At 44.5% G+C, this 26,965-nt stretch overlaps 4 protein-coding genes across 6 annotated transcripts; 1 reads left to right on the forward strand and 3 right to left on the reverse strand.

Moving 5' to 3' along the window:
- Positions 1-30: 30 nt before the first annotated feature.
- On the reverse strand, positions 31-2,168 carry dynll1 (dynein, light chain, LC8-type 1). Its single transcript, XM_040196233.2, has 3 exons — positions 1,846-2,168; positions 1,017-1,155; positions 31-409 (listed from the first exon to the last, which is right to left on the reverse strand). The coding sequence occupies exons 2-3, from the start codon at positions 1,146-1,148 to the stop codon at positions 272-274; spliced, it is 270 nt and encodes an 89-aa protein (XP_040052167.1). The 5' UTR covers positions 1,149-1,155; positions 1,846-2,168; the 3' UTR covers positions 31-271.
- Positions 2,169-3,044: 876 nt separating this feature from the next.
- On the reverse strand, positions 3,045-11,285 carry polb (polymerase (DNA directed), beta). Its single transcript, XM_040196224.2, has 14 exons — positions 11,004-11,285; positions 10,666-10,723; positions 10,154-10,220; positions 8,220-8,294; positions 8,040-8,098; positions 7,155-7,204; positions 6,951-7,002; positions 6,785-6,839; positions 6,629-6,701; positions 6,474-6,544; positions 6,304-6,390; positions 4,534-4,601; positions 4,231-4,370; positions 3,045-4,104 (listed from the first exon to the last, which is right to left on the reverse strand). Exons 1-14 carry the CDS (start codon positions 11,062-11,064, stop codon positions 4,010-4,012), a joined length of 1,011 nt encoding a protein of 336 aa, XP_040052158.1. The 5' UTR covers positions 11,065-11,285; the 3' UTR covers positions 3,045-4,009.
- A 23-nt stretch (positions 11,286-11,308) lies between these two features.
- On the reverse strand, positions 11,309-14,449 carry enkd1 (enkurin domain containing 1). Of its 2 annotated transcripts, none has more exons than XM_078087005.1 (8): positions 14,109-14,449; positions 13,543-13,627; positions 13,024-13,248; positions 12,738-12,910; positions 12,508-12,651; positions 12,171-12,313; positions 11,906-12,042; positions 11,309-11,812 (listed from the first exon to the last, which is right to left on the reverse strand). In XM_078087005.1, the coding sequence occupies exons 2-8, from the start codon at positions 13,625-13,627 to the stop codon at positions 11,652-11,654; spliced, it is 1,068 nt and encodes a 355-aa protein (XP_077943131.1). In that variant the 5' UTR covers positions 14,109-14,449; the 3' UTR covers positions 11,309-11,651. The 2 variants fall into 2 exon arrangements, with proteins under 2 accessions (XP_077943131.1, XP_040052157.1); XM_040196223.2 differs by having other exon boundaries at positions 13,003-13,248; positions 14,109-14,215.
- Positions 14,450-14,935: 486 nt separating this feature from the next.
- Positions 14,936-26,945, forward strand: vdac3 (voltage-dependent anion channel 3). 2 transcript variants are annotated; one of them, XM_040196227.2, is made up of 10 exons: positions 14,937-15,065; positions 19,274-19,390; positions 23,231-23,302; positions 23,477-23,526; positions 24,845-24,997; positions 25,102-25,154; positions 25,259-25,486; positions 25,593-25,743; positions 25,971-26,028; positions 26,144-26,945. In XM_040196227.2, exons 2-10 carry the CDS (start codon positions 19,276-19,278, stop codon positions 26,233-26,235), a joined length of 972 nt encoding a protein of 323 aa, XP_040052161.1. In that variant the 5' UTR covers positions 14,937-15,065; positions 19,274-19,275; the 3' UTR covers positions 26,236-26,945. The 2 variants fall into 2 exon arrangements, with proteins under 2 accessions (XP_040052163.1, XP_040052161.1); XM_040196229.2 differs by lacking the exon at positions 19,274-19,390 and having other exon boundaries at positions 14,936-15,065.
- Positions 26,946-26,965: the final 20 nt, after the last annotated feature.

A 26,965-nucleotide genomic window follows, 5' to 3' on the forward strand; every position in this document is an offset into this window, starting at 1 on the left:
ATTGAAATAGTGAAATGACAACACCAAGAATTACCCAGACAGCTTAACGGCTATGCTTTAATTAAAAAAATGACATGTCTAATGTAACAACACAAAAATAAATACAAGTTTTTTTTTTATCTCTTTAACATGGCCACGTGTTTATCCTCAAAAACCGAACAAGTAGAAAGCAGCACAGAAAAAGGCAGCGGCCCCTTGCCAAGGAATGATAAGTGCCTTTGTTGAATCAGTCAGTACTGTATGGTCAACCGGGGGGAGGAAATGCATTTCCTCAGCCGGACTTGAACAGCAGGATGGCCACCTGACCCAAGTAGAAGTAGATGAAATGCTTGGTCTCGTGAGTCACGTAGCTGCCAAAGTTCCTCCCAACGATGCAGTGCCAGGTTGGATTGTATTTCTTGTCAAACTCCTGGAGGAGAAAAAAAAATACACTAGTGTTTGTCAAATAGTAATGCCGGGAGATCCATCATTAATGAACATCACCACATGCTACATCACAACTAACAAGCAAAAATTATTTCCTGCAAATATTTAATTGTTATAGCTAGGAGAACGTATCAGTATACTTTGACTAGCCTAACAAGCCTGTATCAAGGTTCTAACTATTGTTTTGAGCAAATGCAAAATACTTTACACTCAATTTGCAATTATGTTGACAAATTTTCACTCTGCCACCCCAACGTTACCTGGTTTATTGTGAGAAGTCTGGGATTTGTCTAAATAGAGCCTTAAAAAGGCATTGACAGGTAAATTACAATCAAGTGGAAACTTTCTGGAGGTTCTTTGTGTGACTTAAAATCAAAATGTATCCTTATTTTGATTTTTAGTATCACTGATGTAAAATACTGTATATTATATTAGCCAGTTTGTCAGCATGCTGTAGCTTCTGGTACCAGTCACTCCGGGAGGAACTGGCAGAATGGAAACTCTTACATCAATTATGCACACGGAGGCTGGTCAGTGTGTGCAGAGCAGGCTCACGCCACTGGTATCACTAGATGAGGTGACACATTTACCTTTTTGATGTATGCAGCTATGTCTTTCTCAATGTTGTACTTCTCCAGAGCCTGCGTGGCACACTCAACGGCGTCCTGCTGCATGTCCTCCGACATGTCGGCATTTTTGATAACTGCCTTTCTCTCAGACATGGTTGCCCTGGGAAACCAAAACACAGCGGAGGATTTATGCTCTGCAGAGACGCATTGGAGTACACACACACACAAACACAAGACTCCGAACAGTCATCGACTCACTAATGGAACCGTAGGGTCGAATGGTGACGACGTTGTCATTAACGTTACATAATAACTGACACATACTATTTGAACTGGCCATTTCCACAAGTGTTAACGTTACATAACAACTTCCATCAGCGACACGCTCCGTGGATGCGCGCTCTTCGTAGTTTCTATGGATACGTAACATTTGAGATCATCGCCTGAATATTACCCCGAGGGTTTCAGCAAGAATCCGATGACACATGAAAAGCTGCGAAAGGAAAGCACATTCTTCAGCTGCCGGATATTGGCATGCTGCGATAAAGCCAGGCTGGTTCATCAAGCAGGGTGCCAAAACAAAAACCAAATCCCAGTTTCACACTCAGAATGTAATTTAAGCGTTCGCCATACAACCACCAAGCAGTAACGTTATCTGGATGACGGCCACTTAGCTAACGTTACATATTGGGCGGTGAGGACACGCTCGTCGGAAAGCCCGGTTATTACCGTTAGGAGCTCATTCAGCCCGCGAGGGGGGAAAAAACGTCTAACCGCGAGCACGGAAGACACCAGTTCAACCCCCCCCACCCCCCACACGAATTTAAACATGCCAAAATCTTGACCTTACCGTCTATTCTCCCGTTTATGGTGTTAGTCTAGTTTCAAACAGACGACCGGTCCAGCTGTGACAACTCCCGCGAAGTGGTTGACCAAAGTAGTGTGGGTGTGTGGGGTTGAGAGTCCGCCGCCATGACGGCTTCCGATTGGCCGGTATTATTGCACAGGGTGCTGTGATTGGCTCATCCGTGTCTATCTTTCAGGTGTTTCTGCCTGCATTTTATTTTGGACCATCATGCCTTGCGATACGTTTGTTGCCCGGGAACCAATGTCAATATCTTGTGATGGTTATGAGCAAGATTGTCCGTACCTACTATGTCCTCTACTATGTGTACAGTTTGTTGAAAAATTCAGTCATCATTCAATATGTAAAATAAATAAATTAGCATGAAAAAATAATGTCGCAGTAGTGTATGCCATGAAAAAGAAATAAAAGTACAGCATATCAAAAACTAATGCTTTGTGGTCGTACACATGTATATGTTGTGTTTCTATCTATGTCCTTCCAGCATTTCAAGTGGTTATTACAGTGTTAAATTGTAATATGGGCGCCGTGACCTTGGACCACCAAATTCTAAATCGACTCAACCTTTAGTCCCAGTTTATATTTGTGGCAGATTAAAAATACAAACTATTTCTATGATATCTCATTCAAAATAATGGATTGGACGGGTGGATAGAAAGCCACAAAATTGATCCCTCTACTCACGGCTGTTTGCGACACAGATCCTCATAAATGTTATAGTAAAGTACAGCATTAAAACAGTGGCAATATATTTAAACCATAAAGAATTTTACAGTATAGCATAACATACTTTCAAACTAAAACGCATTTACTCTAAAATCCAGGTTTAGCAATCCACACAGTTATTTGAAAACATTGGTTGGCATCCATCATTACTTAGTTACAACTAAATTTATTGTGACATTTAGAAAGAACACTGTGGTGGCGTGGTCTGGCTCAGCTGCACCGTATGGGCTTAATTTTTTCTCTCCCTTTAAAATGAACAGAAGTGGTGATTCGGCGTGCTGGAGAGAAGGCTGAACAGAGATTGCAGAGAAAAAGCACAGAGAAAAGTTTGAAACCATAATAAAGACGATTACCGCCCACCGACAGGGTGTGTATCCGCATCCTTGTTACAGAGAGCCCACGAGTAACCGGGCACATTACAATCAAACAGTGAAAATTAAAAGAAAGGAAAATTGACATTGTATTATCAATCAATTTATTTTTCTTAAATATTTCCAGCAATATTTTTCATCCACCTAATATTTAAGTTTTGTGTTATAGATTAAGCTGTGTGTGAGCAGGGTACACAGCAACAGTATTTCAGTGAACTGGTCGATGTATATGTATATCGCTATTGTATATCGCTTTCTAAAGTACAGAAAATGCAATGTCCCGACTTCCTCGACACACATTATCATTTACACACAATCCCACAACGTCTACCAATGTAACAGTCATATTCACATATCAAACAGTAAAAAAAAAAAAAATCTATGACCTAGATGTCCCAAATTAGCGTCCATACCCACAAATACTGTTTTAATCATTGGGTTTCTTTCAATTTTAGTTTAAATTAGGAGAATTATTTTGCGCCAAATTCAAAGACAAATACTACAGGTTTAAAACACACTCCAAATCTCCATGGTAAATTGTTTTTTTTTGGACTAAATACTAAAATAAAGTAATAACACAGCTGTGTTGACTCAAAGTGAAACAAGGAGCCATTTAAACAGCTCAGCTCAGCCGGTGTTAGTGGAAGCTACACTCAGAGGAGACGGTAGGATGACAACTGCAACATAAGCCAGTCCACTTTAAGACTACTCCTCTTTTGGGATTATTACCATCATTATGATTATGGTACAATACTTAGTGGGCAATTCAAAAATGAAATGTATCAATAAGCGAGAAGAATTGATCTCTTTATAAAAACGAAATATCAGTTTAGTTGTGTCCGTGTACAATACAATAGTCATTAAAAGGGGAAGATTTCCACTAAACATAGAAAAATACAGTACACACATTTAAATGACAAATGAGTGTCATGAGTTGAATAGTATACTAACACACACACACGCACACACATACATATATATGTATACATGCTTCTGATCCCATTTGAAAGAAGATGGCAGCTTCAATTAAAGGTGGAGTAATGACTAAACCATCACTGGCTACGCTCCTTTGGCTCTCTGTATTTGTAGTTGATGTATTCAAAGATGTCCCTCTCACTAGCCACAATCAGAGGCTCCCCGGCCACACCTACAAAAGACCCACAAGGAGAAATAGCTCATATCAAGTCTTTAAAGCACAAATGACAGAAGCAAAGAGACCACACACTGGAATAGAGTTAATTAAGGCAACAGGTCTTATCGGAACGGGACTCACCAGTGACCCCGAGCGGCCGTATGGTGTACTCATTGAGAGTAAAGCCCTTCTCCAGCGCATGAGTTCTCATGTTTTTATTGAAGATATCACTTCCAGTGAAGTAGAGGACTCCACAGTAGTACTGATCATTGGGGATCAACCTTGGGGACACAAAGAAAGGACAGTCAATGATCAGGAACGCCATTTCGACTGTTTTTGCATCATATCCAATTGTACAGTACTGAGCCAGTTCCGCATTGTAGTGGGCATTAACAATGTTTAAATACGGAAGATCATAGCTATGAGCAATAGAAAGTAGTGCACCTAATATCAATACGTCTGTGAAGGTATTCCTCCTCATCTTCATCACTCCGCTGCAGCTGGCAGACTCCCTAGAAAAGAAGGCCGAGCTCATAGATCAGTTGTACAGGTCATGGAATGGTTACTGTTACCAATCACAGCATCACACAAAGGGGTCGACAGAGGCGCATGGAGTAGAGAGGGTGCACCTAACCTAACCGCTGGGAACCGCAAGGTTGGCTGTTCGAGCCCCGGCTGCTCCATGTCCCCTGTTGAAATGTCTCTGAGTAAGACACCTAACCCCCAATTGCTCCCTGGGCAAAAATGTATAAAACTGTGGGTTAAAAATGCAATGTAAGTCGCTTTGGATAAAAGCGTCAGCTAAATGACCTATAATGTAATGTAATGACACACATTAAGCTGAGCCCTCTGAAGCAAATACAACTCAAGACAGAACTTTATTCATAGCAAAGGAAATGTTTGTTCCAGGGGAAGAGTAAGAAAAAAAAAATGAACATGTATGAGCGATAATGTCATTATTGAGTGTTAAAGAAGTAACACTGACAACTGTGCAAAATAAATTTAAAAACAATAACAGAAGGATAAATACAAAAGAAGACAGTAAAAATAGGAGTAAAACGTTTTCAAATAAGTAATACTAACATTAGTGCCTGAACTAAAATTCCACTCAGAGTGATCATCAATGAGTTGTAGGGGTGTAACAATTCATTCACTGAATCGATTAATCGATTTATATTCCTGCGATCCAACTGAATCGATCTGTGCTCCGCAAATCGGCATTCCGGACGACATATATCAATTACAAATCGAATTGAAATGGTACATAATCGATTGTATCGATACTTGGAAACTGCACATTGGATTTAAGTACAAAAACTATATGGATGTGTGTTTGTTAGCACTTTAGACACGTTAAACGTTACTCGATTCAGTCTGCCTGTCTGACGTCATCAGTACGCAGCGGCAGCCGCGCGAAACTCGGAAAAACAACTAAACACAGGAGGAGACGACTGCGAGCGAGACATTTACAAACCAACTTATTGATCCAGTGTGTGGAAACATTTTGGCTTTTGCAAACACGGAGGTGTTCTAAATAAGTCAGTCGCTGTTTGTAGAATATGTAGAAGCCAAATAAAAAAAACACAGAAACACGACAAATCTTTCGGGCCATCTACTAAGGCGGCGTGGGATTGAACAACGCCGACCGTCAGGACCTCTAGCAGCGTCACCGCTGCAGCAGCAGCAGGTAACTCAGCTCTGCAGACACCTCAGGCCTCGCCAGCACCAAACTCACCATCACAGTAACAATTGCCAAGTTTATCAGTAAAGACATGCGACCCTACAATGTGGTTGAAAATCCGGGGTTCTGTGAATTGATCCAAACATTGTGTCATTATTGTGTAATGTTTACATTGAAAATGGCACTTGATTCAAATAAAAGGTTAATACATTTGACATTAATTGTTGTTTGTTTGTTTATAATATCCATAATTATTTTAAACCTGATTTCCTTACTAGAAACAACAGGAATCTCGGAAACTTTGCCTGCACTGTCCAGTAAAGTTACTGAATCGATTTCAAGTCACTCAATCGAATCGAATCATTCTAAATTAACCCAGATCGTCCATGAATCAAATCGGCAACCATGAAACGCGATTTGAATTGAATCGTTGTTAAAATGAATCGTTACACCGCTAATGATTTGTAATGTAAATTGAAAAGTATTAAGATGTAAGTTGTATTGCAAATGTGGAATATTAGCACTGGTCTCACCATGAACTTAGTGTCCCCTTTGGACAGGGTGTCGGTAACAAACCCAATGGACTCCAAATGCTCGACAACGGCATGGAGGAGCTTCGGCTGGAAAAGAATAAGATAAAGAAATAAAGAGTCGTAAAGGTATATGACAAGCCAAACTAACTTATAGAAGAGCAAGGCCTTACCTGCTTCTGACTCTCTGAGGAGTAGTCCGGGTGGGTCAGCAAAATATCAATATCACCACTTGATGCTGCACCTGGAAATGACAAACATGTGAATCAATACAACACAAGTTTGAACTGCTTGCATTGAAACACAAACTTGAAGGGGAACATTTTACCTCTTCTGTAGCTTCCACAGATTGTCCCAATATATTCTGTACCGACCTTCTTCAACTCTCCATGGATGAGAGTCTGAACAAAACACACAATGGAAGAGACACTCTCAACAAAAAGCAAAGAAGAAGACGACAAAGACTGAAGGGCTTCATCTTCACCTCCATCTGTTCCATTTCAGTACGCGGAATCCTTTTCTCAAATTCCTCAAAGTACCTGAGGGTGGCAAAATAATCCATGAAGCACACTCATGTTCACTTCAAGATATTCAGAAAATAAGAACAAATTTAAGTAAAAAAAAAAAAACATTCATTCAGCTGAACTTACTTGAGTCCAATCTGTTGATGATGATTTAGCTTGTTCTCAATCTTTTTCAAATCTAAAAGTATTAAAGAGCATATCTCAATTCCAGTCTACATTGTGCACATGTATTCAGCATGTAATGTACTCTGTGTTATATAAAATATGAAAAACCAAGAATAAAAGGTAAACATTCTTTTAAAACACTTCCAATAAAGAAACTTAACAAACCTTCTAATGTCTTTACTCCTTCTTCAAAAAACTTCCTGGCTGCAGCAGGGCTGAAGTCAAGAGTGAAGAGACGCAGTTTGTTACAAGAAGCACAGGCAGTGAAACTACACAAACACCTTTAACCTTTGCTGCTGAGACCGAGATTCCACCCGCTCCACCAAGTTTGAGTCGGCTGTTTCATGTCACGATGTCGGATGATGATTCGTAGAGCACTTGAGACCGCTACACTGACACTACTATCGAGAATCTATTAAAGAAAAACTCAGCCTTGGTATCTGGGAAAAACATATTAACCTGACACATAAAGGACTGTTGTTTTGATATTGCCTGACGTAACAGCATGGCACCTTTAACTCAGTTGCTCTTTAAACACAAAGTTGTCATGCAAACAAATATTTTGTTGTCTTAAGGCTGGCGCATGCTTCTGCGTTTGCGTCTGTGAGACTCCGTAAAGGACGTAGTTAGCAGACCAATCGCAGCCTGGTGCGCTTTCGACGCAAGCCTAGAAAAATGGCTCGACACACGCAAGGAGGTGTGAAAAGCGAAAAACGCAGAAGCATAAACTAGACTTTAGACTTAGACCAGGGGTGTTAAACTCATTTCCGGTTCGGGCCAGATACTGCCCACTTCGATGGAACGCGCGCCGACCATTCAAATCATAGAGAGGGATAGCGCTGACGATCCGACCGGCGGACGGTAGCCCTGGCGGGCCGGATATGGCCTGCGGGCCGCGAGTTTGTCATATGTGACAGAGACCTCACAACATACACATGAATGTGACATAACACATGAATGTCACGTGACATTCGTGTCACATTCATGTGACACGTGAATGTCACATGAATGTGACATTCATTCATGGTCTCCAGTTACTCAGTGACATACCCGATTCCTGTGACTCTGGTGAGGAAATTGATAGAAGAGCTGGTGTCGTCGTTACGGATCTAGAGGAAAACATGTAGCAAGTAGCACATCGGTTTGTGTAATACATTTCAATTGAGCTACTCTTCAACATGTAGCTATGGAGTTTGGCATGGATCATGTGTTAACATTCCCAAAACTTACCTTTTCCAGTTTCCGTAGCGTGCCAGTTTGTAGGAACTCATCAATCTTTTCTGCTATTTTAGCTCCAACACCATCCTGTTGACGTGTGAAAAAAGCATGAAGCTCTGAGATCTGCTGCAGTTATGTTATGGCGCGTTTCCACCGAGCGGTATGGTACGTTACGGGTCGGGTCTGTTAACCATGATTTGGCGAGCGTTTCCACCGCCAACAGTACCCTTACTTGATAGGCGTGGTGTATTTCAGAAAGTAGTGATAACGTCACTTGATAGGCGTGGTATATGACAGAAAGTAGATCGACGTCATTCGAGTGCGCGAAAATTGAAAGCTAACCGCAAACAACAATGGAGGACATACAGCCGATCCTGTTCTTGCTTCTCGATATGTGGCTGTTTGTCACAGGGAGACGACAATCTTTGTTTGAGCAAAGGCTACATGCTGCAAGGAAAAACACAGCGGAAAAGGCGAATGACGACACTCTTTCAACCAATCAACGTTCTGCAGTGAGTCTAGCTCCACCCTTTAGTACCAAACAACTGTGCCAGGTACCCCAACGGAAGGGTACCCAAAAAGTGGTACGGTACGGTTCGGATTTTAGGTACCATTCTCAACTTTTGGCAGTGGAGACACAAATAAAAGGGTACCGACCCGACCCGTCGTACCGCTCGGTGGAAACGCGCCATTAGTTGTCTCGAGTGCTGCTGTTGACAGCCAAAGGTTACAGCGGGGGGCCTTGGATAGCAAACTACTACAGCAACATTAGCTGGAGAACAATGAAGGAGAGATTTACAGGTTCCAGGTATAAGTAAGTCATTGAAGCTGCTGAAACTAAATTAGCTCTCTGTGTCTACACAGAAAATGTAAAATGCCTAATGCAAGTAAATGAAACAGGGGTTATCATGCGTTCATCAAGCAATTCCTCTTCAACTATGATAACTAGGGCTGCAACTAACGATTATTTTGATAATCGATTAATCAGTCGATTATTTCTTCGATTAATCGATGAATCTGATTTTTTTTTTAAACGGCATTAAAAAGCTTTAATTTCCAACCCTTTATTCTAAAAGAGAACCTCAAATTCGTCAGATAGTTCTCTATACTACACTCACAAACACACCCTCATGTTCACTTGAAACATATTCATTAAATTATTACCATCATTGTAGTGCAAGTTAAGTAAATGCATACAGCTAAAAAACAACCAAGCGCTATGAGATGAATTTAAGATGGCATTTGTAAATAAATGCATTAGAGGCTTCTTAGTTGATTTAATGGATCACCGTGTGTCTCCCTTTACAGGCGTAACATCAACTACCGTATAACCCACAGTAAGCGCACTGGACTACCATATATGACAGCATTAAAAAGTACAACACACACAAATATATTTGTCAACAATAACCGATATGGGACAAAGCACAAAATATCAGACAACACATTGAAAAATGAATGGTCCAAAAGAGGCGAGTAAATAAAAACGTGTCTTAGTCTTGCTAACTGCTTTACTGCTGTTATTAGCGAGCTAACGCTAGCTTGATCAGCTGGATGACGAGTAAACAGGAGACTTGTTACGTCCCTCACGTCAAAACGGGACAACGTGGACCGGGACCGGGACCCCCCCCACGCTCGCACACCTTAGACGAGTAGTCGAACAGACGTCTCTCCCTGCGGCATGTGACTCACAACAACTGCCGGCTGCCCTTTCCTCTACGTCGGCTCAGTCGGTAGAGCAGATTATGACCTGTTTAGGACTCAACCTTCCAAACGGTACAATTTATTGTGGGACGGCATACTGCATTGAAGCGTTTCAGTTTGCAATTGATACACCAGATTTCTTTATGCAGCTGAACAATTGTCACCAGGTCAAATTTCCACATGTGTGATGGCTTGTTATATTAAAAAGGGTAACAACTGAAAACCTTTTCTGGTGCACATACCAGTTTCTTGGCCTCTTCACCATTTTTGATTTTGTTTGGGTACTTGGAGATGGTAGATGCTGCTTTCCTGGGCAGGGAATAGGCAAAAGATAGATTATATTTAATAAGACTTCAAAATATGAAGTAGAAAAGAGTATGTGGTGATAAAAAGCTTCTGTTGGATGATTCAACAGAACCTCTCGGCTAAAACTGCATCAACAGCCTTTATCACAATCAGTACAGTTCTCTTTATATGACATTGAGTGTATTACACACTTAGTTATCAGTCTAAATGCAATAAACCTCCATTAAGGCTAATAGCTCACAATTTGATTTAGAGAGGTTATTTTAACTTCACGGCCATTTTGGAGGCTGTAGTCTTCAACAACAGCTACTAATAATCTCCATAAAAGTGATTAAAAATCAAATGTTATAATATAGCGACATGATCGTTACCCTATGCATCAAACCTACCACACAGATTAGCTGTTTCCAGCATTAGGTTAACATTACATTCGTTCTTTGGAGCTCACCTGTAAGCGTTGTACTTGTGTATCGCCCTGTTGACGTTTTTCTCATAATTGGCCAGCTCTGGAAGCAGAAGGAACATATCGCATGGCTTCATTTCACACTTCACATTAGCACTATTGTAAGAAGCAGCCAACTCAGCTGAAGGCTGCAGGCTTTTAATGTCTGATTGAGAAACTTCCCAGCAAACCAAATTACATTCTGAATTGGTATTTATACTTTATGCACATGCACGGACGTTACTTGTGCAGTTATTTTGATATTTTACTTCACAATAGAACCCGAGGGTCAGGCTATCTGGTGTTAGCTAACGCACACTCAGTCGTCTCTCTTCTGTACTTACCGACAAGAAAGTCCGTTATTCCCTCATTTGGGGATTCCTGCGGCGCTTTCCTTTTGCTCATTGTTTCTTTCGTAAGCTCTCAAATATGCTTTATAAACTTGAACGACTTAATATGCATACGTGAAAAGTGAAAACCTCTGAAATCTTGGCTAGCACAGGCTAAACAATGACCGAGAAACGTTGAGGGGGGTGGAGCGTGCGTGACGCGTCATACGTCCTCAGGGTTGTGACGTAGGGATTCAGAATATCGATGATCTTATTCTGCACTCAGCGGCATACAACCTTTGTACATATGATATGCACAGTAGCATGCTACCTTTTAATACACACACATTTAACGATAATGGTATACAATGACTTTTACACAAAAATTAAAATAAATTAAAACAAAACTCCTCTTTTGATGAGCCAGCAGTTCAATCATGTATAAAAATGTATATTATTCAGTAGCACGTATACTGTGACTGAGCAGTAACCCCAATTCTTGACCTCACTCAGTATATAACTTAATGATGTCAACGATGGTTAAATCATCATCTATTAACATGGTTAAGCTTTATGTTACATTAATGCAACTACAAAATGAAAATGTACATGAATAAAGCAGTGTATTTTCAGGGCCATCTAAGGCTCTTCCCTTCTTGTGTGTTAGGAATCGTTTTTCACATAAACTTTGTCCCTGGAGAATATTTTAACAGCCTCCTCAATTTCAGAGAGTCTACAATCAAGACAAGCCCGGCGTGCTCGAAGGCTCAGATGGTTTGCTCTGAGAGGGAGCGACAGCAGTTCAGCCACGAGAGTACGATGGGCTGAGGAAACATAAAAAAACAGGAGAATGAGAGAAACAGATATTCACAATTCATGTAGTACTCAAATGTAGGCAAACAGACACAGAGACATACTCTCTTTAAGGGACTTAAGAGTTTCCTGTCTTTCACTCTCATCCATCAGAGTGTGACCAGCTGGGACTGCGGGATCAGGTGCGTTGCTTCTCCTCTCCTCCGCCTCTTTATGCCACTGCTCCTTCCTTTCCTCGAGACTGTGTGTGTGTGTGTTTAATAATCAGGGAGAGGGAAGAGAGAACTGAGCAACAGCAGTAAAAGTCCACCCTGTGTTTTCATTAAATAGAGTGTGTGTGTGTCTGTGTCTGGGCATGGGAATACTTACTACTGAGGCACCTGTCCTTTGACTGCACTGGGGACAGGCTTCTCTCTGAGGTTTGCCAGGGACTGGGACCGACGCAGCACCGTTCTTCCAGCAGACTGGGCATTGTGTTTTACAAAGTCTATTGCCTGGCCTTGCACTTGTAACTGTATCAACATACAACAATGTTTGGACTCAAAACTAAAAATTATATAAACAGCAAAATGAAAAAAAAAGAAATCCGAAAAAGAATAGTTCACCACTTGTCCACCATTACTTCAAATCAATGTATCATACCACTTGACCGTGTGAAGCTGTATATACTGTACAGTATACACAGATAATCTTTTGAAACTCTCACTTGCACGTTGCGGTCATGTATGGAGTTACAGGAGATCGGGCGTCGCAAAGCCACAGGAGAAGATTTGGAGTGAGACCTTGGTGGGGCAGCAGAGTGGGCCTTCAGAAAGTTTTGACACTGTGGCTTAGAGGTTGGACTGGAAGTCTGCACCAAAAAGACTGCATAATAAGTGACCCAGAAGAAATATTAATAACTCAAGGCCATGCATCTTTTCGGGTTTGCTTCCTTACCTGGAGCTGGACCATGACCCTGGATGGGACGTTGTGGTATTTGGAGGAGGTCCAGAGGGCTTTCACAGGAACCGGACGAGAGTGTGCCCTCTCAGCCTCCTGCTCCTTGCAGCGTCTCTGGATCTCCCTGAGCCGGCGTACATTCTCTTTACCAAAATCGTGTACCCGCTGCTCTGAGGGTCAACAATCCCAAAAGTTGTCTCACTTTTACATTTTTGTTCAGGTTTACAGAACGCAATCCAACTTTGACTTGTTTAAAACCGACCTGAAGAAGTGATTGTCTTACTCTGTTTGGGAACAGGGGTGATGGCGACACCGTCTAATTTGAGCAGCTCCCCCACCACCCCTCTCTGTCCGCGTTCGAGGATATGAGTGGCGTTAGGGCCGATACGGGGAGGGTGCGCCGCGTTACAAGCACTGTAGCAGCCGGGGTACATCACAGGATCCGGGGCGAGGGGCCCCGGGAGCAGGGCCAAAGCTCCGTCTTGGTTTCCCTCTAAACGGCCACGAGCTGGAGAGAAGATGAAACAGCCAAACCAGGTGACCGGGGCCGAAAATTGTGACAAAAAGCTCACCAAATGTTCAAACTCGGGACAAACTCATTTACGATTAGCACTCGTGGATGTCAGTAGACTGACTACAAAAGCTGTTGATGTGATACCTAATGAAAAAAGGTATTTGCTTTACATGTACAGATATTAAGTTTAATGCCCCAAATCACTGGAATACAACACAGACTGTTTTATTCACCTTTCAATTCAGACCATATATATAGATTAACAACTGGTGATCCCTCTCATCTAACCTGAAGCTGGTCGTCTGAAGTACTCAGGGAACAGAGAAGGGTCTGGGGGGATGGGTCCAGATATCGTTGAAAGTCCCTCACACATCTGAATCCGTAGAGTAGATTTTAGGAGGGAAAAAAGGTTAAAAAAACAACAACCCCAAAACGTTAGTTTTGTTACAGCTAGGTTACGTCAAACATACAGTCTTTACAATGGTGAAGCTGAGGATTGGTTCGTATTTGACAAGCAGACAGTAAACCAACCAATAATCCAGTCAGCCTGTAAGTGGTGTAATGTGTGTTTTGTTCCTCTTAGATCCCAGAATGAAGGAAGAAAAAGCTGCAGAAGTGTAACTAGTTTTTTAAGTTTATGTTTTGATAGTAGGCATGCGTTATGTGTAAAAGGAACGAATGAATGAATGCATCATTCCTAATCTTTCTTTACCGTACAGCTATGACGTACAGCTAGACTATTACGTGCATCGTTACGTTGTCGGACGTATTCCTCCCCAGAATGAAGCACAGACACCAGCGTTTGGCGTAAAAGTTATCGGCAAAGCGTTTTAAATTAAAATGCATAACTTTACCTTTAATATTCCTGCGAGTTTATCTGTTGAAGGTTTTCTTCACGCCAACTGACGATTAGATATCAATCGTATCAACGCTTGTTTACGTATTGCTCACCATGGCAACGGGGCACTCGAGCACAGATATAGATCTGTTAGAAGAGAGGTACCCCAGCCCGCAGCCCATGTTGATAAAGACTTGTATCGAAAAACATCCAGATTTATCCTAATAATTTCTCAGATTGTGTCACATTATTTAGGTGACTAGCTGTAAAGGGAACGATGTTAATTATAATAATAATAGTTCATACCGTTACTGCTCATGCTTGAACTATACTGACTAGCAAGTGTATTTCTATAGTAATCCTGTTGGGGTTACACGTGGTTATATTCCCACATTTTTGCCTTGCAGGTATAGCAAATACACATTCAATGAAGAACAACTAAAACACCTAATTCACAACTACACTTTTAATCCGTAGTTTCTCTACACGCGATTCAAAATACAACCATTCAATTGGTTGAGCTAGCAGGGGACAAAGTCTACACTGTGCTCATTCTGACATTACGATCTGCCTGAAAGCCTTTCATCAGGGTTTATATAATGTTTTCATTGGGGATAATATAGATAAAGGTCATTGCCCCTAGCGTCAGTAATACGTGTCTTATTACACCAAAACAAATACAGCATTTCCACAATTGTGTTTCCAATTATTGCAATAATTTATTATCAAATAATTAATATAACATATTATTCTATGGCCAGTGTGAATGTGCATTTGTGAACATTTACAAACAGTACAGCTGAGTGTCCTGTAGGAGTCTTTTTAATCAATGTCACTTGCACAACGGCCCCGCCCTCGGCCAGAGGTCTGCCTCACGCATGCGCACTGCGTGCTGTGTGAGCTGTCTCCTTCACTGCGCCCCGCTGCTCCGAACAGCCCCTCACACTTTGCACTCTGCGCCCCCCCGACAAAGGTAAGAAACAACTCAATTGCCTCTTTTTTACTTTCAACAAACGCATTGTCCACGTGCACTCATCCACGTGACGGCTGTCTCCTCTAACTGTGAGGGAGAGCCCCTCACAGGACGGGGTGCGTGCAGCAGCGGGTCGATGGGCCAGTTCAGGCCCATTGGGGCCATGAGTGGGAACTGCAAACTGCAGGAAAACTTTTTAGAGAGGAGTTTTTCGAAATGTATTTGCGTCACTGTGATGTAGGTGTTAAGTTGTAATGTTTGACATATTGCTGTGATTATATTTAGTGTTTAAATAAAGTTTGACGCGTGCGCATACCGCACTATTTTAACCAGAAGTGGACGCATCTGGCTGTCTTATCCTGATGCAGAAGCACAAAGTCCACAGCTACTTAACAAGGACCCTTATCTTCTCCCACTACGGCCTATGTACTAGCATCGAAGAGAGGTCGGTTATTTATCAGACATAACCTCACAGAGCCAGGGGGGGCCACGGCCACCATTGGTCAGAGAATGGCCACCCTGCCGCCCCACCCCCTCCCCAACCTCACGGGACGGCAAAAAAAAAAAAAAAGTAAATACAAAAGCCCCTCCTGAACAGAAACGGTATACAGCTGAAATAAATGCATTAGTATTGTTTTTATCAAGTCGTCTTATATTGTCATTTGTCACTTATGCTACAAGCCCCATATTCGCAACATGTTGGGCCACGCCCCCATCAACAGCGCAAGACACAAACCAACGTGCCTGCATTCTGACAGCGCTTCAATGGAGACTAGCAGCTAACTACTGGAATCCAGTGACAATCAAGTGCCACCCCAAATAAAAGACTGGCCAGAACTGCCCCCCCAGAAATAATGTCCTGGCTACGCCCCTGCACAGAGCTCTCAACTTTTCATAAAACCTTGGAATGACATTTTGTCGGGGGTGACCATACGGCCGACGGGGGGGCGCGGACGCTACGGCCGACGGGGAGGTTGAAGAGGAACCAACGCGGCTCAGACCGAAGTCCGATTTTTTTTTTTTACACTTGAGAGCCCTGCCTCATGATCCGGCTATGGAAGAGTTTTTGAAATGATATCAGGTCATTGGTCTCACAGTCTCTCCAGGCTGCTGCAGTGCGCGCAAAGAGCCCCAAATCCCACCAGTCAACAAGTGTGCCCACTCACATCAGTGTGCGCTGTTGCCATGCGCCGGATGAGTGAGCAGACCACGTTGTGGAACACATGCATCCCTACCTCATGCTCCTGGAGCTATAAATTGTCGTAGTGTAACTTGACTTCAGTCGACTTTATCTGACAGCCACATGCCTCTGGTTGAACATGGTTTCACCTTATCTCAGGGTCCAGTGTTGTGTAACTGCCTGTTTAGGCTATTTAACATCTGATTTTAGTTCAGCATGCTCATTATTAGGGTTAGTTATTGAATCCACGCCGTTCTTCAGCTGCAATACATGCAGTCCAAATTATTGCTACATGTGGGAATTGTCAGGGAGGTGAATAACCAAGCCCAATTTGGATGATTGTTTTGAAGATTAAATACAATAAAAATGTTCACCAAACTGGCTTCAGGGTCACAAAGTAGCAGTGGGTGGTTTTGTACCATGTTCCCCAGCAAAGATCAGACTCACTGGCCACTTTATTAGATATGCGTACGCACAAAAACGTGTGAAATGAGAACCGTCGGCACTGCCTCGACTGCACTGGAGGAAGGTTATTGTTTACTCCTGAAAGGTGTGAAAAATCGTGCTGGCGTGTGCTGTGCTACATAATGTGGCACAGCTTCCAAACGTGCCAATGATCATTTTGACTTTACACTGAGTGAAGTTACGTTTCTTCGTTTTCCTCTCAGTGTTTGCCATGATTTCGCAATCGCTGAATATTAATTTGTGGGCGTTCCACAGACTATAAATGGACAACTATGGGCGTGACATGAAGCCACAAAAGCTGCGCTGCATTTAGAAGTGATTGTGATTTATTAAGGGAAAACTGAGTAGGACGTGCGTGCACACGGTTTTATAAGTCTGAATATTTCTGTGCGTACGGACGTCCTACGTTTCATCCGTACGCCACTTCTGGCGCAAATCATACGCAAGGTTTTATAAATGAGGCCCCAGGTCTCTAATAGATGAAGTCAAAACATGTCACAAGTTTGACGTGTGGTGACATCAAACTTGCACACAAGGAATACTAAATACTAGCACATACAACTGTCATTTTAACATGGACTAATATCACACTTCCTACTGTTCTGAAGATATTATTCCTCTTACTTGTCCCCATGTCGGTGTTTGTGTGGGCGTCATTTTGACCTTTGAATCAAGGCCGTCTCCGGGTGGCGGTTCAGGGGTTTTGTGTATGACTCCAGCATGGAGGTACAACCAGGACAAGTGTCATACAATGCAGGATCCAATAGGTTGAACCTGGAGGTGGACACATGCAGACACATTGGGCCGGTGTTCTTTCTTCTAGTCTTAATCCTCCCCAGCCCAAGTCTCATGTGTTGGGTGTCGGGTTCACCTGGGCTAAACTTAGAGGTGCATGCTTCAAATTGAGGGATGAAGACCAGGAGAGAAACGGGCAGACATAGTCAGCGTGGTTACATGGATTCGAATAACTGGCTTGGTTGGACTGAAATCGAATTATCCGTTTCATGTAAACACCTTTGTCCGACTATGTGCGGTCTGACTACGATCCGACTAACACCCCTGGATAACTCGATCCGATCCAGTTGATAGTTCGACTATTGCGGCATGTAACGGTGAATCGGATAAGGAACTGGACTTTGCGTCTTTGCGCATGCTTGAGATCCCGACGGCGTCTTCTCTCCGTTATCAAATCAGCCAATAGCGCCATTCGCATTCGCTGTACAGTGATCCCTCGCCACTTCGCGGTTCACTTATCGCGGATTCGCTATTTCGCGGATTTTCATATTGCATTTTTTTTTTTTTTGGTGCATTGTGCTCTGCATTCTGATTCGCTAAAAACTCACTCCCGAGCCGTTCATTACAGTTCTCCAACGTAATCGATGGTGGCATGTCGGTGTACAAGGATCTTTTTGCAAAGAAGAAAAAAGAGCGACAACAGCTGCCTATCACTATGTTCTTCTCCCGAACAAACACACCTGCACCGCGGGCTTCAGAAGAAGAGAACACTGCAGAGCGCAGTCAGGATGCAGCGGCCCAGTCTGAAGAGCAGTGAAACGGCCTACACGCGAGTCACTGTATTTGTATACATGTAATAGTTGCTAATTGTAAAAAAAAAAAAGTTTTCTATTTCGCGGATTTCACTTATCGCGGGTCATTTTCGGAACGTAACCCCCGCGATAAACGAGGGATTACTGTACTCCTATTAACATCATGCAAAAATAGTAGAGGGATGTAGCTTCACTTTGCTCTCCGCTCGCCATCTTTCTCGTAATGTTGATGTTGTTGTTGGTAGTGGTGAAGCGGTCAAGTGGAAATGGCTGTATCACAACTAGTTGTAATGAAAACAGCGCCACCTATCGTATCGGATATGACATGCTTTCGGCCAATGATTCGATTTATTCACTGCCATGTATATTGGGATAATAGCACTTGCCCCGAAAGATAGCATAGTCCGACTAAGCAAAGATTCAAATTATACCATCATGTAAACACACTAAGTGAGTGAGGTGCAGGAGAAGTGACAAATGTCATGACATAGTCATAGTCAGCGATACGCAGGGACTTTGGCTTAGCGTTTTACACATGAAGGCAGGAGAGATGGGACAGGACCTCACGACACACACCATGATTCACAATCATGGTTTTGTGTGTGAGAAATAGAGATCTTTAAGGCCACTAAAATAATGTTGGTCATCCAGTGTCTTATGAGAGGTACAGTACCTGTAATGCTGCACGATTATGGTCAAAATCATGATGATTATTTTGATCAATATTGAGATAACGATTATTTATTTACAACGTCCAATAGGACTTGTGTTGTCTATAGGTGACACGTGACAGGTGAATGTCACTTTCACGTCTACTTGCATCACAGTGCCCGTGTAAAAAGGGGCAGAGAGGTTTCTATTTATTTCACCATATCATTGCCTGTCCATCCTCTGCTGTGGGAACATGCTAAAAATCACCATCAGTTCCTAGGCACGCCCACATATTGTGCACAGGGCCGGACTTCTTGTCAAAAGTTTCCTTTTGTCCCTCCATGCGTTTCCTGTCCCCCGAGGAGACATGGCAGAGAAAGGATCAGTGTGCGAGGTCCAGCAGGACCAGGCAGGGAAAGGCAAGCGGGCAGTGACCAAAGACCACTGTGGGACATGTCAGCAGCGCACTCCCAACGGACATGGTGAGTGACGAGGGGGGTGCACAGAGGGACATTATCATGCATCATCTGGGGCCTTGGATTGAGCTTTGGCTGCAGTAACAGGGATCTCGTGAGGGCCAGATTTGCATGTGCATGTGTCAATTTCAGCTTCAAGAATGAAGCGAAGGTAACTGAGGCCACATTACCACCAGCGTCCCTCCTCTGCAGAAATAATGAGAAGGATTTGATTGGTGATTAGATCTCGGCTGCGTCCTCCAACAACCGCATAGGCTGAACTGAGTGGTCTCTGAAATGGGACGGTCTGGCCTACGGGGGGACTTCCTGCCTGCGTCATCAGCTTTACCTCCACTGCTCCCGCAACCTGCTGCGCTTGACAGTAAAAGCTTTAAAAGCCAAAAAAATTACAAAGTTACAGATAAAGAAGATAATCTTAGTTAATTTAATTTAGGAAGATATGTTTCTCCTCCGGAGCATGATCTATTTCAGGCTGAGAGAAGAATAATACAATCTCAAGGCAGAGGAGATTCCTTCAATACTGTTAATAAAAACCACAACAGCAAACACATTTATTAACTTGTTTGCATCCATCCATCCATCCATCTTCAGCCGCTTATCCGGGGTCGGGTCGCTGGGGCAACAGCTCCAGCAGGGGACCCCAAACTTCCCTTTCCTGGGCCACGTCTACCAGCTCTGACTGGGGGATCCCAAGGCGTTCCCAGGCCAGCGCAGAGATATAATCTCTCCACCTAGTCCTGGGTCTTCCCCGGGGCCTCTTCCCAGCTGGCCGTGCCAGGGGGCATCCTCACCAGATGCTCAAACCACCTCAACTGGCTCCTTTCAACGCAAAGGAGCAGCGGCTCTACTCCGAGCTCCTCACGAATGGCTGAGCTTCTCACCCTATCTCACCCTGTACACTTCTGACTTCTGTTACAATACAGAGTCTTGCCACATGCAGAAGTTTTCAGACGACACTGCAATAGTGGGGTGTATCAGGGATGGCCAGGGAGGGGAGTATGTGAGCCTGGTGGAGGACTTCGTGCAATGGTTCAAGCACAACCAATTACAACTGAACACTGCGAAGACCAAGGAAATGGTGGTGGATTTCCGCAGGTCTAAGCCCACCATGCAACCAGTTTCCATTGAGGGGGTCAATGTGGAGGTGGTAGGCACATACAAGTATCTCGGGGTGATCCTGGACAATAAACTGGATTGGTCTGCCAACACTGACGCAATCTACAAGAAAGGGCAGAGCCGGCTGTACTTTCTGAGGAGGCTGCGGTCATTCAATGTCTGCAGCAAACTCCTCCAGGTGTTTTACCAGTCTGTCGTGGCCAGCGTCCTCTTCTACGCGGTGGTGTGCTGGGGAGGAAGCACTAAGAAGAAGGATGCAGGGCGACTGAATAGGCTGTGAAGAAGGCTGGCTCTGTGGTTGGTGCTGAACTGGAGTGCATCTTTCAGTCGCCGACAAAAGGACCCTCACCAAACTGCTCACCATCATGGACAATGGAAACCATCCTCTCCATCAGTGCTGAGTGAGTCTGATCAGCAGGAGACTGCGCTCGCTGCCATGTAGGACTAATAGACTGTATAAATCATTCATCCCCTGAGCCATACAACTTTATAACAACACAACCCGCCTAAAAAGTTTTCTAGTAAGCCATGTTTACTGGCTATGTTAGCCTTTACACAGCCCCCCCCCCCCCGACTACTGGCTATGTTGGCCCTTTGCACAACCCCCCTCCCCCCTCCCTTTTTTGCACAAACCCCCACCCCTCCCTCTCTCCACCCCCAGCCTGAACTCTTAATGTGTGTTTTAACTTTATTCTTTCTTTGATAAACCCTTTTTAATAGTTTAACTGCATGTGTATATTATGTTGGTGTATTGTCAGGAGCTACCTGGATCTTGAATTTCCCCCCGGGGATCAATAAAGTACTTCTATTTCTATCTATCGCTAAGCGAGAAGCCAGCCACTCTCCTGAGGAAACCCATTTCGGCCGCTTGTACCCGTGACCTAGTTCTTTCGGTCATGACCCATCCTTCATGACGATAGGTGAGGGGAGGAACGAAGATTGACCAGTAGATCGAGAGCTTTGCCTTCCGGCTCAGCTCTCTTTTCGTCACAATGGTGCGGTAAAGCGAGTGCAATACCGCCTCCGCTGCTCCGACTCTCATCCCGACCGCTTCACACTCGACTGCGAAACGCTCCAGTGAGTGTGGGAGGTCACAGACAGAAGATGCCATCAGGACCACATCATCTGCAAAAAGCAACGATGAGATCCGCATCCCTCCGACTACGCCTCGATATCCTGTCCATGAAGACCGCAAACAACATTGGTGACAAGGCGCAGCCCTGGCGAAGGCCAACCCCCACCGGAAACTCCTTCGACTTACTGCCGAGTTCCCGAACACAGCTCTCGCTTTGGGCGTACAAGGATTGGATGGCCCCAAGCAAGGACCCCCTCACCCCATACTCTTGCAGCACCTTCCACAGTTTCGGGGGGACCCGGTCATACGCCAAGTCCACAAATCACATGTGATGAGCATACTCCCAAGCCCCTCCATAATCCTGGAAAGAGTAAAGAGCTGGTCTGTCGTTCCACGACCAGGACAAAAACCGCATTGTTGCTCTTTAATCCTTGGTTCGACTATCCGCCGAACCCGCCTTTCCAGCACCTTGGAGTAGACTTTACCCGGGAGGCTGAGTAATGTGATACCCCTGTAATTGGCACACTCTCTCCGGTCCCCCTTTTGAAGAGGGGTACCGCCACCCCGGTCTGCCACTCCTTTGGCACTGTCCCAGACTTCCACGCAATGTTGAAGAGGCGTGTCATCCAAGACAGCCTCCCAACACAGATCTCTGGACGGATCTCTTCAATCCCCGGGGCTTTGCCACTGTGGAGTTGTTTGACTACCTCAGTGACCTCCACCAGGCAAATTGAGTGATCCCTCCTCCGCCTCCAGCTCCGCCTCTACCAAAGAGGGCATAGTAGTTCCTTCCACCGCCCGATAACCTCCACCGGATACCCGGAAGGCCTCCTTCTTCAGTCGGATGGCTTCCCTGACCACCAGTGTGCACCACGGGCTTCGAGGGTTACCGCCCCTTGATGCACCTAAGACCTTGAGGCCACAACTCACTGCCGCGGCTTCAGCAATGGAAGTTACAACATACACCACTCTGGTTCAATGTCCCCTACCTCCTGTGGAATTCTCTTCTACTTTTGATTTCTCACAAGGGCTTAATCCACACAACTTCCACCCCACACACCACAAAACAAAAGGAGCAAAGCAAGTTCAGTTCTTTGTGTATTTATTCTGACGTTACTGACTTAGAAAGTGATATTTCAAGTTCATAACAAAACACAGTATATACAGGAATGGAGATGTTGTTCATGTTGGAAAAACAGCAAGAAAAAGCCCCCGTATGACGCTTTGTGATTTTTTAAAACAATATTTGCTGCACATTTGGAGTCTCTTCCTCTTAGAGAATCAGGCGCATTAGATCAGCAACATTCGCTGCTTGTTAATGGGCCGCAGCCGGGCAGTCAATAGGGTTCACATGCAAGAGAGAGGGGAGGGGGAGCTGGAAATCACCCAGGCCACACTCCACTCCCCCCCACCCCACCTTCCAGATGTTGAGTGTATCCCCAATTAGGCTAATGTCATGTATAGCAAGGACTGTTTGCTGGTAGGCCCTGTGGGTGAGAGAATAACGCTCTTCCCATTAGTAGCTGCTTGTATTCCTCCATCTTCAGCCTGAGACGTGTGTCCTCATGCTTTATGGAAGCGCATGAAATAATTGCTGGACTATTTCTTTAAATAGTGTGCTCTTTTTTTCATAACCTGCTTGTCTGTCCCCTCAGGCACAATGACTGTTCCTCCTGCATACTCAGACTTGGGGAAGTCTGCCAAAGACATCTTCAACAAGGGCTTCGGTAACTCATCATCATAATAATAATAATAATAGTATGTATGACATGATGCGGTTATTTGTTTGCAACCGTTTTGGACGAAGCTGTCCTGAAGCACTGCTGCAGCTGCTTAAGCACCATGCGGGCAGCGCAAGGAAGATGTTTTTTTGATGTCACTAACTTTCTGTTCTTTCCCAGGATATGGAGTTCTCAAGCTGGACGTTAAGACCAAGTCCCAGAGTGGTGTTGTGAGTACCGCTGTTGTCTCTGTCAGCGTATTTGAGTTTCATGTTCGGGACTCTCAATTGCCGATTTACCATAATGGTTGACTCATCGGAGTCTGTTTGCTACCGTAGGTGAAGTCAGAGTAACCTGCACACGCACATTGGCACTGTCTGCCAGAGATTTTTCCTTTAGACACAAACATGTTCATGATGTGTCTGTGTTCCTATATAACACTATCAAACACAATTCACATATCCCTCTAAACTTAAAAGAATCAAACGTAAATGTCTTCCCTCCGTGTCACGTTTGGACCTTCCATTTTCACATAGAGCATTCATTCACATAGACCTTCTCCTTAACCCAATCTATTTTCTCTTATTTATTTTTCCCTGCTTCTTTGGACGTTCCTGTCAGATGGTAAGACAGTGTGCGTGGTTGTGTGTGTGTGTGTGTGTGTGCGCACAGGCCAGCGGTTCTGGCTTTGCGCTTAGTATGACGCGCAGGCTTCCTGTACTTCCTCCTCCTTTGCAACGGTAGCTCAGCCCCCCTACCCCGACTGCTCACTGTCACCCCTGGGTTTCCCAACTCATTCCTCCATCATAGAATGGGGAGTTTGTCTTTTAAATTACCAGCCGTGTAAATCCGAGAGTAGATTAGAGAGTAGTAGTGCGTCGGAGGTGGGGCTTGTTTCTACGGCAAATGGGAAAACACAACGACATTAGCTTCTTACGGAAAGGGGAGGGCCTTATAGCAGAGGACGGACATTTCTGATTGGACTGAAGGACTGTCTGTCTTTTAACCCTCTTAATCCGAAGCCTTTCGCCAGCGACGGAAAGTGACATGGAGGATTCAAATTACCGTGACTCCTTTACTATTTCCACAATCGGATTCTCAAAGCTGAGAAATGCCACTTTCTAGATATTATGGCAATCAAGAAATCAGTGGCGGGAGAGCCTGTGAGGGAGGACTGGAAGTGAGCGCTACGGCCAACACTGCTCGGGGACCGGAGTCTGATTCCTTGGCGTGAGGACAAGAGTCCGAAATACGTGACACTTGAGAGCCCTGTATCATTTCCTGTTAAAGGACAATCAGAAGGCTCCGTTCTCTGCTATAAGTCCCTACCCTTTCCGTGAGAAGTTTATTTCGTTGTGTTTCCCTATTTGCCGTTGTGTTTTGCACTTCAGGGCCACCGTATGTTTCCGTATTCTTTTCTCCCTGTATGTTTCCTCCCCAGTCTTGCTTCTAGTTGCTGTAGTTGAGCACTGATCTGCCTTTCTGCTTACCTTCCCGCCCATCGCCATCTCCCCCTTCATCACTTCACCCCCCTCTCCTTCCTTGCAGGAGTTTGCCACCTCTGGCTCCAACAACACCGACACAGGGAAGTCGGGAGGCCACCTGGAGACAAAGTACAAAATGAAGGAGCTGGGCCTCAACTTCCAGCAGAAATGGAACACAGACAACACTCTCAGCACGGAGATCACCATGGAGGACCAGGTGGAGTCGAATGTCACCACGTGTAATATATCGATACATTTACTTTCACATAGATAATTCATCACCAATGGCCTCTCCATCTTTCTTACCGTCACGTTCTGTAGCTGACTTTGGGCTTGAAGCTCGGTCTGGATGCCTCATTCGTGCCCAACACCGGGTAAGAACAGTCCTGTTCACACTGAGCTTTTTTTAATGTCTTTATTAAATTAGTCAATTCGTCTATGATAAAACATTACTGCCTTTTCTATACCCCTTCTGTAGCAAGAAGAGTGCCAAGCTGAAGTCCGGCTACAAACGGGACTTTGTGAATGTAGGCTGTGACCTGGACTTCGACATGGCTGGTCCCACCGTCCACGCGGCCGCCGTTCTGGGCTACGAGGGCTGGCTGGCGGGCTACCAGTTGGCTTTCGACACGGCCAAATCCAAACTGACCCTGAACAACTTCGCCCTCGGATACAAGGCCGGTGACTTCCAGCTTCACACCAATGTGTGAGTCGCTGCAGCGCAGCAAAGAGAGGGGGAGTGCTGGAGGTGACACACGTGAATCCGGCACTAGGAGAGAGGAAGTTCTGATCGCGACCTTTTTGTGTTTCAGCAATGATGGCACAGAGTTTGCGGGCTCCATTTACCAGAAGGTGAACAGCAACTTGGAGACAGCGGTGCACCTGGCCTGGACAGCTGGCAGCAACAACACCCGCTTTGGAATCGGAGCCAAATACCAGCTGGACAAGGATGCCTCCCTGTCTGTAAGCAATCAGCCCGAACAACGACTGCAATGCATTTTACTATTACAATACAGTATGTATCCAGATTTGTAACAAATTGAAGTCTGTGAGACTATGCAGTGCCAGAGGAAAGGTTCTATGACCCGCAGAGCCAGTAGGATTCTTCCTCTGGAGGTCGCTGACGTTTGCCCCCCCTGCTTTCCTCCCCATTGTCTCACCCGTCCACGGGGTTTCGTTTCCCCTCACAGGCCAAAGTCAACAACGCCTGCCTTGTTGGAGTTGGCTACACACAGAACCTCAGGCCAGGTAAGCCGGCTGCTGGATTTTTTTTTGTCTCTCTCTTTTTGTTGTTGTAATAAACAAAGAGCAAAAGGCGTTGCTACCTGATACATAAATGTGACGATGCCCCCACCGTCCACAGGTGTGAAGCTCACCCTCTCGAGTCTGCTCGATGGGAAGAATGTGAACGGCGGCGGGCACAAAGTCGGCTTGGGCTTCGAGCTGGAGGCATAGGGAGGTCAGCGGGAGAGAAGGGAAGAAACACTGGGTAGCGGCGACGAGCCCGAATGTGACAAACAGCAAGGGTCCGCTCAGCGACCCCGTCGCCCTACACACGCACACACATGCACACTCGTTTGCCTTATCCCTTGAACCCAAAGCCATGCTTCAAACCCTTCCGCGCTGTAGTTTTGAAAGAGCCATGCAATATTGTTATGATGGTTACTTTTAAATCCAAGCACATACATTTTCTTACTGAAATAAGACATTAAGCACCTTTTCATTTTGGCTGTGTAGTCCGAATGCTTTTGCCCAGATGTACTCTTTAGATTATTATAGGAAGCTGCTCTCAGTTTGTTGTGGTTTTGCTGCATGCTTTCGAGGATAGAGAGACAGGGTTTTCTTTCCAGATGTCGCAGAATAAGAGGCAATAAAAGCTGGAGAGAAATAGGCAGAAAATAGATCCTTCTGGGATCTAGTGCTCTGACTGTGATTCCACTCTTTGACCTCAGTTTTGAACAAGGAACCTTCAGTTGCCTTTCAGGTCCTTTTTTGGTTGATCGAAATTGGAGACAGTTCCCTCTCTGTGTCGTCTTGTTTTGTGTCCTGTACCTTTTGGACCTTTACTACTACAGTTCCCTAAATCTGTGCTGTGTGTAAGCAAGTTAGTCAACCATCAGGACCTCAAACTGATTTGAAATAAAGAATATAAATATAATATAAAACTTGTGTCTGTTTTGATGGG

The sequence above is a fragment of the Gasterosteus aculeatus genome, chromosome 13 (assembly GCF_964276395.1).
Source record: "Gasterosteus aculeatus chromosome 13, fGasAcu3.hap1.1, whole genome shotgun sequence".
Lineage (NCBI taxonomy): Eukaryota > Metazoa > Chordata > Actinopteri > Perciformes > Gasterosteidae > Gasterosteus > Gasterosteus aculeatus.

Bases quoted from the DNA above. Each gene is read 5' to 3' on its own strand.
- dynll1 (XM_040196233.2), bottom strand. From the start codon at position 1,148: ATGTCTGAGAGAAAGGCAGTTATCAAAAATGCCGACATGTCGGAGGAC. The intron at 410-1,016 runs GTAAATGTGTCA...TTTCTCCTCCAG, and splicing joins TAGCTGCATACATCAAAAAG to GAGTTTGACAAGAAATACAA.
- polb (XM_040196224.2), bottom strand. From the start codon at position 11,064: ATGAGCAAAAGGAAAGCGCCGCAGGAATCCCCAAATGAGGGAATAACG. The intron at 7,003-7,154 runs GTTTGTTAAGTT...TAATACTTTTAG, and splicing joins AGGAGTAAAGACATTAGAAG to ATTTGAAAAAGATTGAGAAC. The intron at 6,840-6,950 runs GTAAGTTCAGCT...TGCCACCCTCAG, and splicing joins CATCAACAGATTGGACTCAA to GTACTTTGAGGAATTTGAGA.
- enkd1 (XM_040196223.2), bottom strand. From the start codon at position 13,627: ATGTGTGAGGGACTTTCAACGATATCTGGACCCATCCCCCCAGACCCT. The intron at 13,249-13,542 runs GTTAGATGAGAG...TCTTCTCTCCAG, and splicing joins CTTCAGACGACCAGCTTCAG to CTCGTGGCCGTTTAGAGGGA. The intron at 12,043-12,170 runs GTAAGTATTCCC...ACACACACACAG, and splicing joins AAAGGACAGGTGCCTCAGTA to TCTCGAGGAAAGGAAGGAGC.
- vdac3 (XM_040196227.2), top strand. From the start codon at position 19,276: ATGGCAGAGAAAGGATCAGTGTGCGAGGTCCAGCAGGACCAGGCAGGG. The intron at 23,303-23,476 runs GTAACTCATCAT...GTTCTTTCCCAG, and splicing joins CATCTTCAACAAGGGCTTCG to GATATGGAGTTCTCAAGCTG. The intron at 25,744-25,970 runs GTAAGCAATCAG...TTCCCCTCACAG, and splicing joins ACAAGGATGCCTCCCTGTCT to GCCAAAGTCAACAACGCCTG.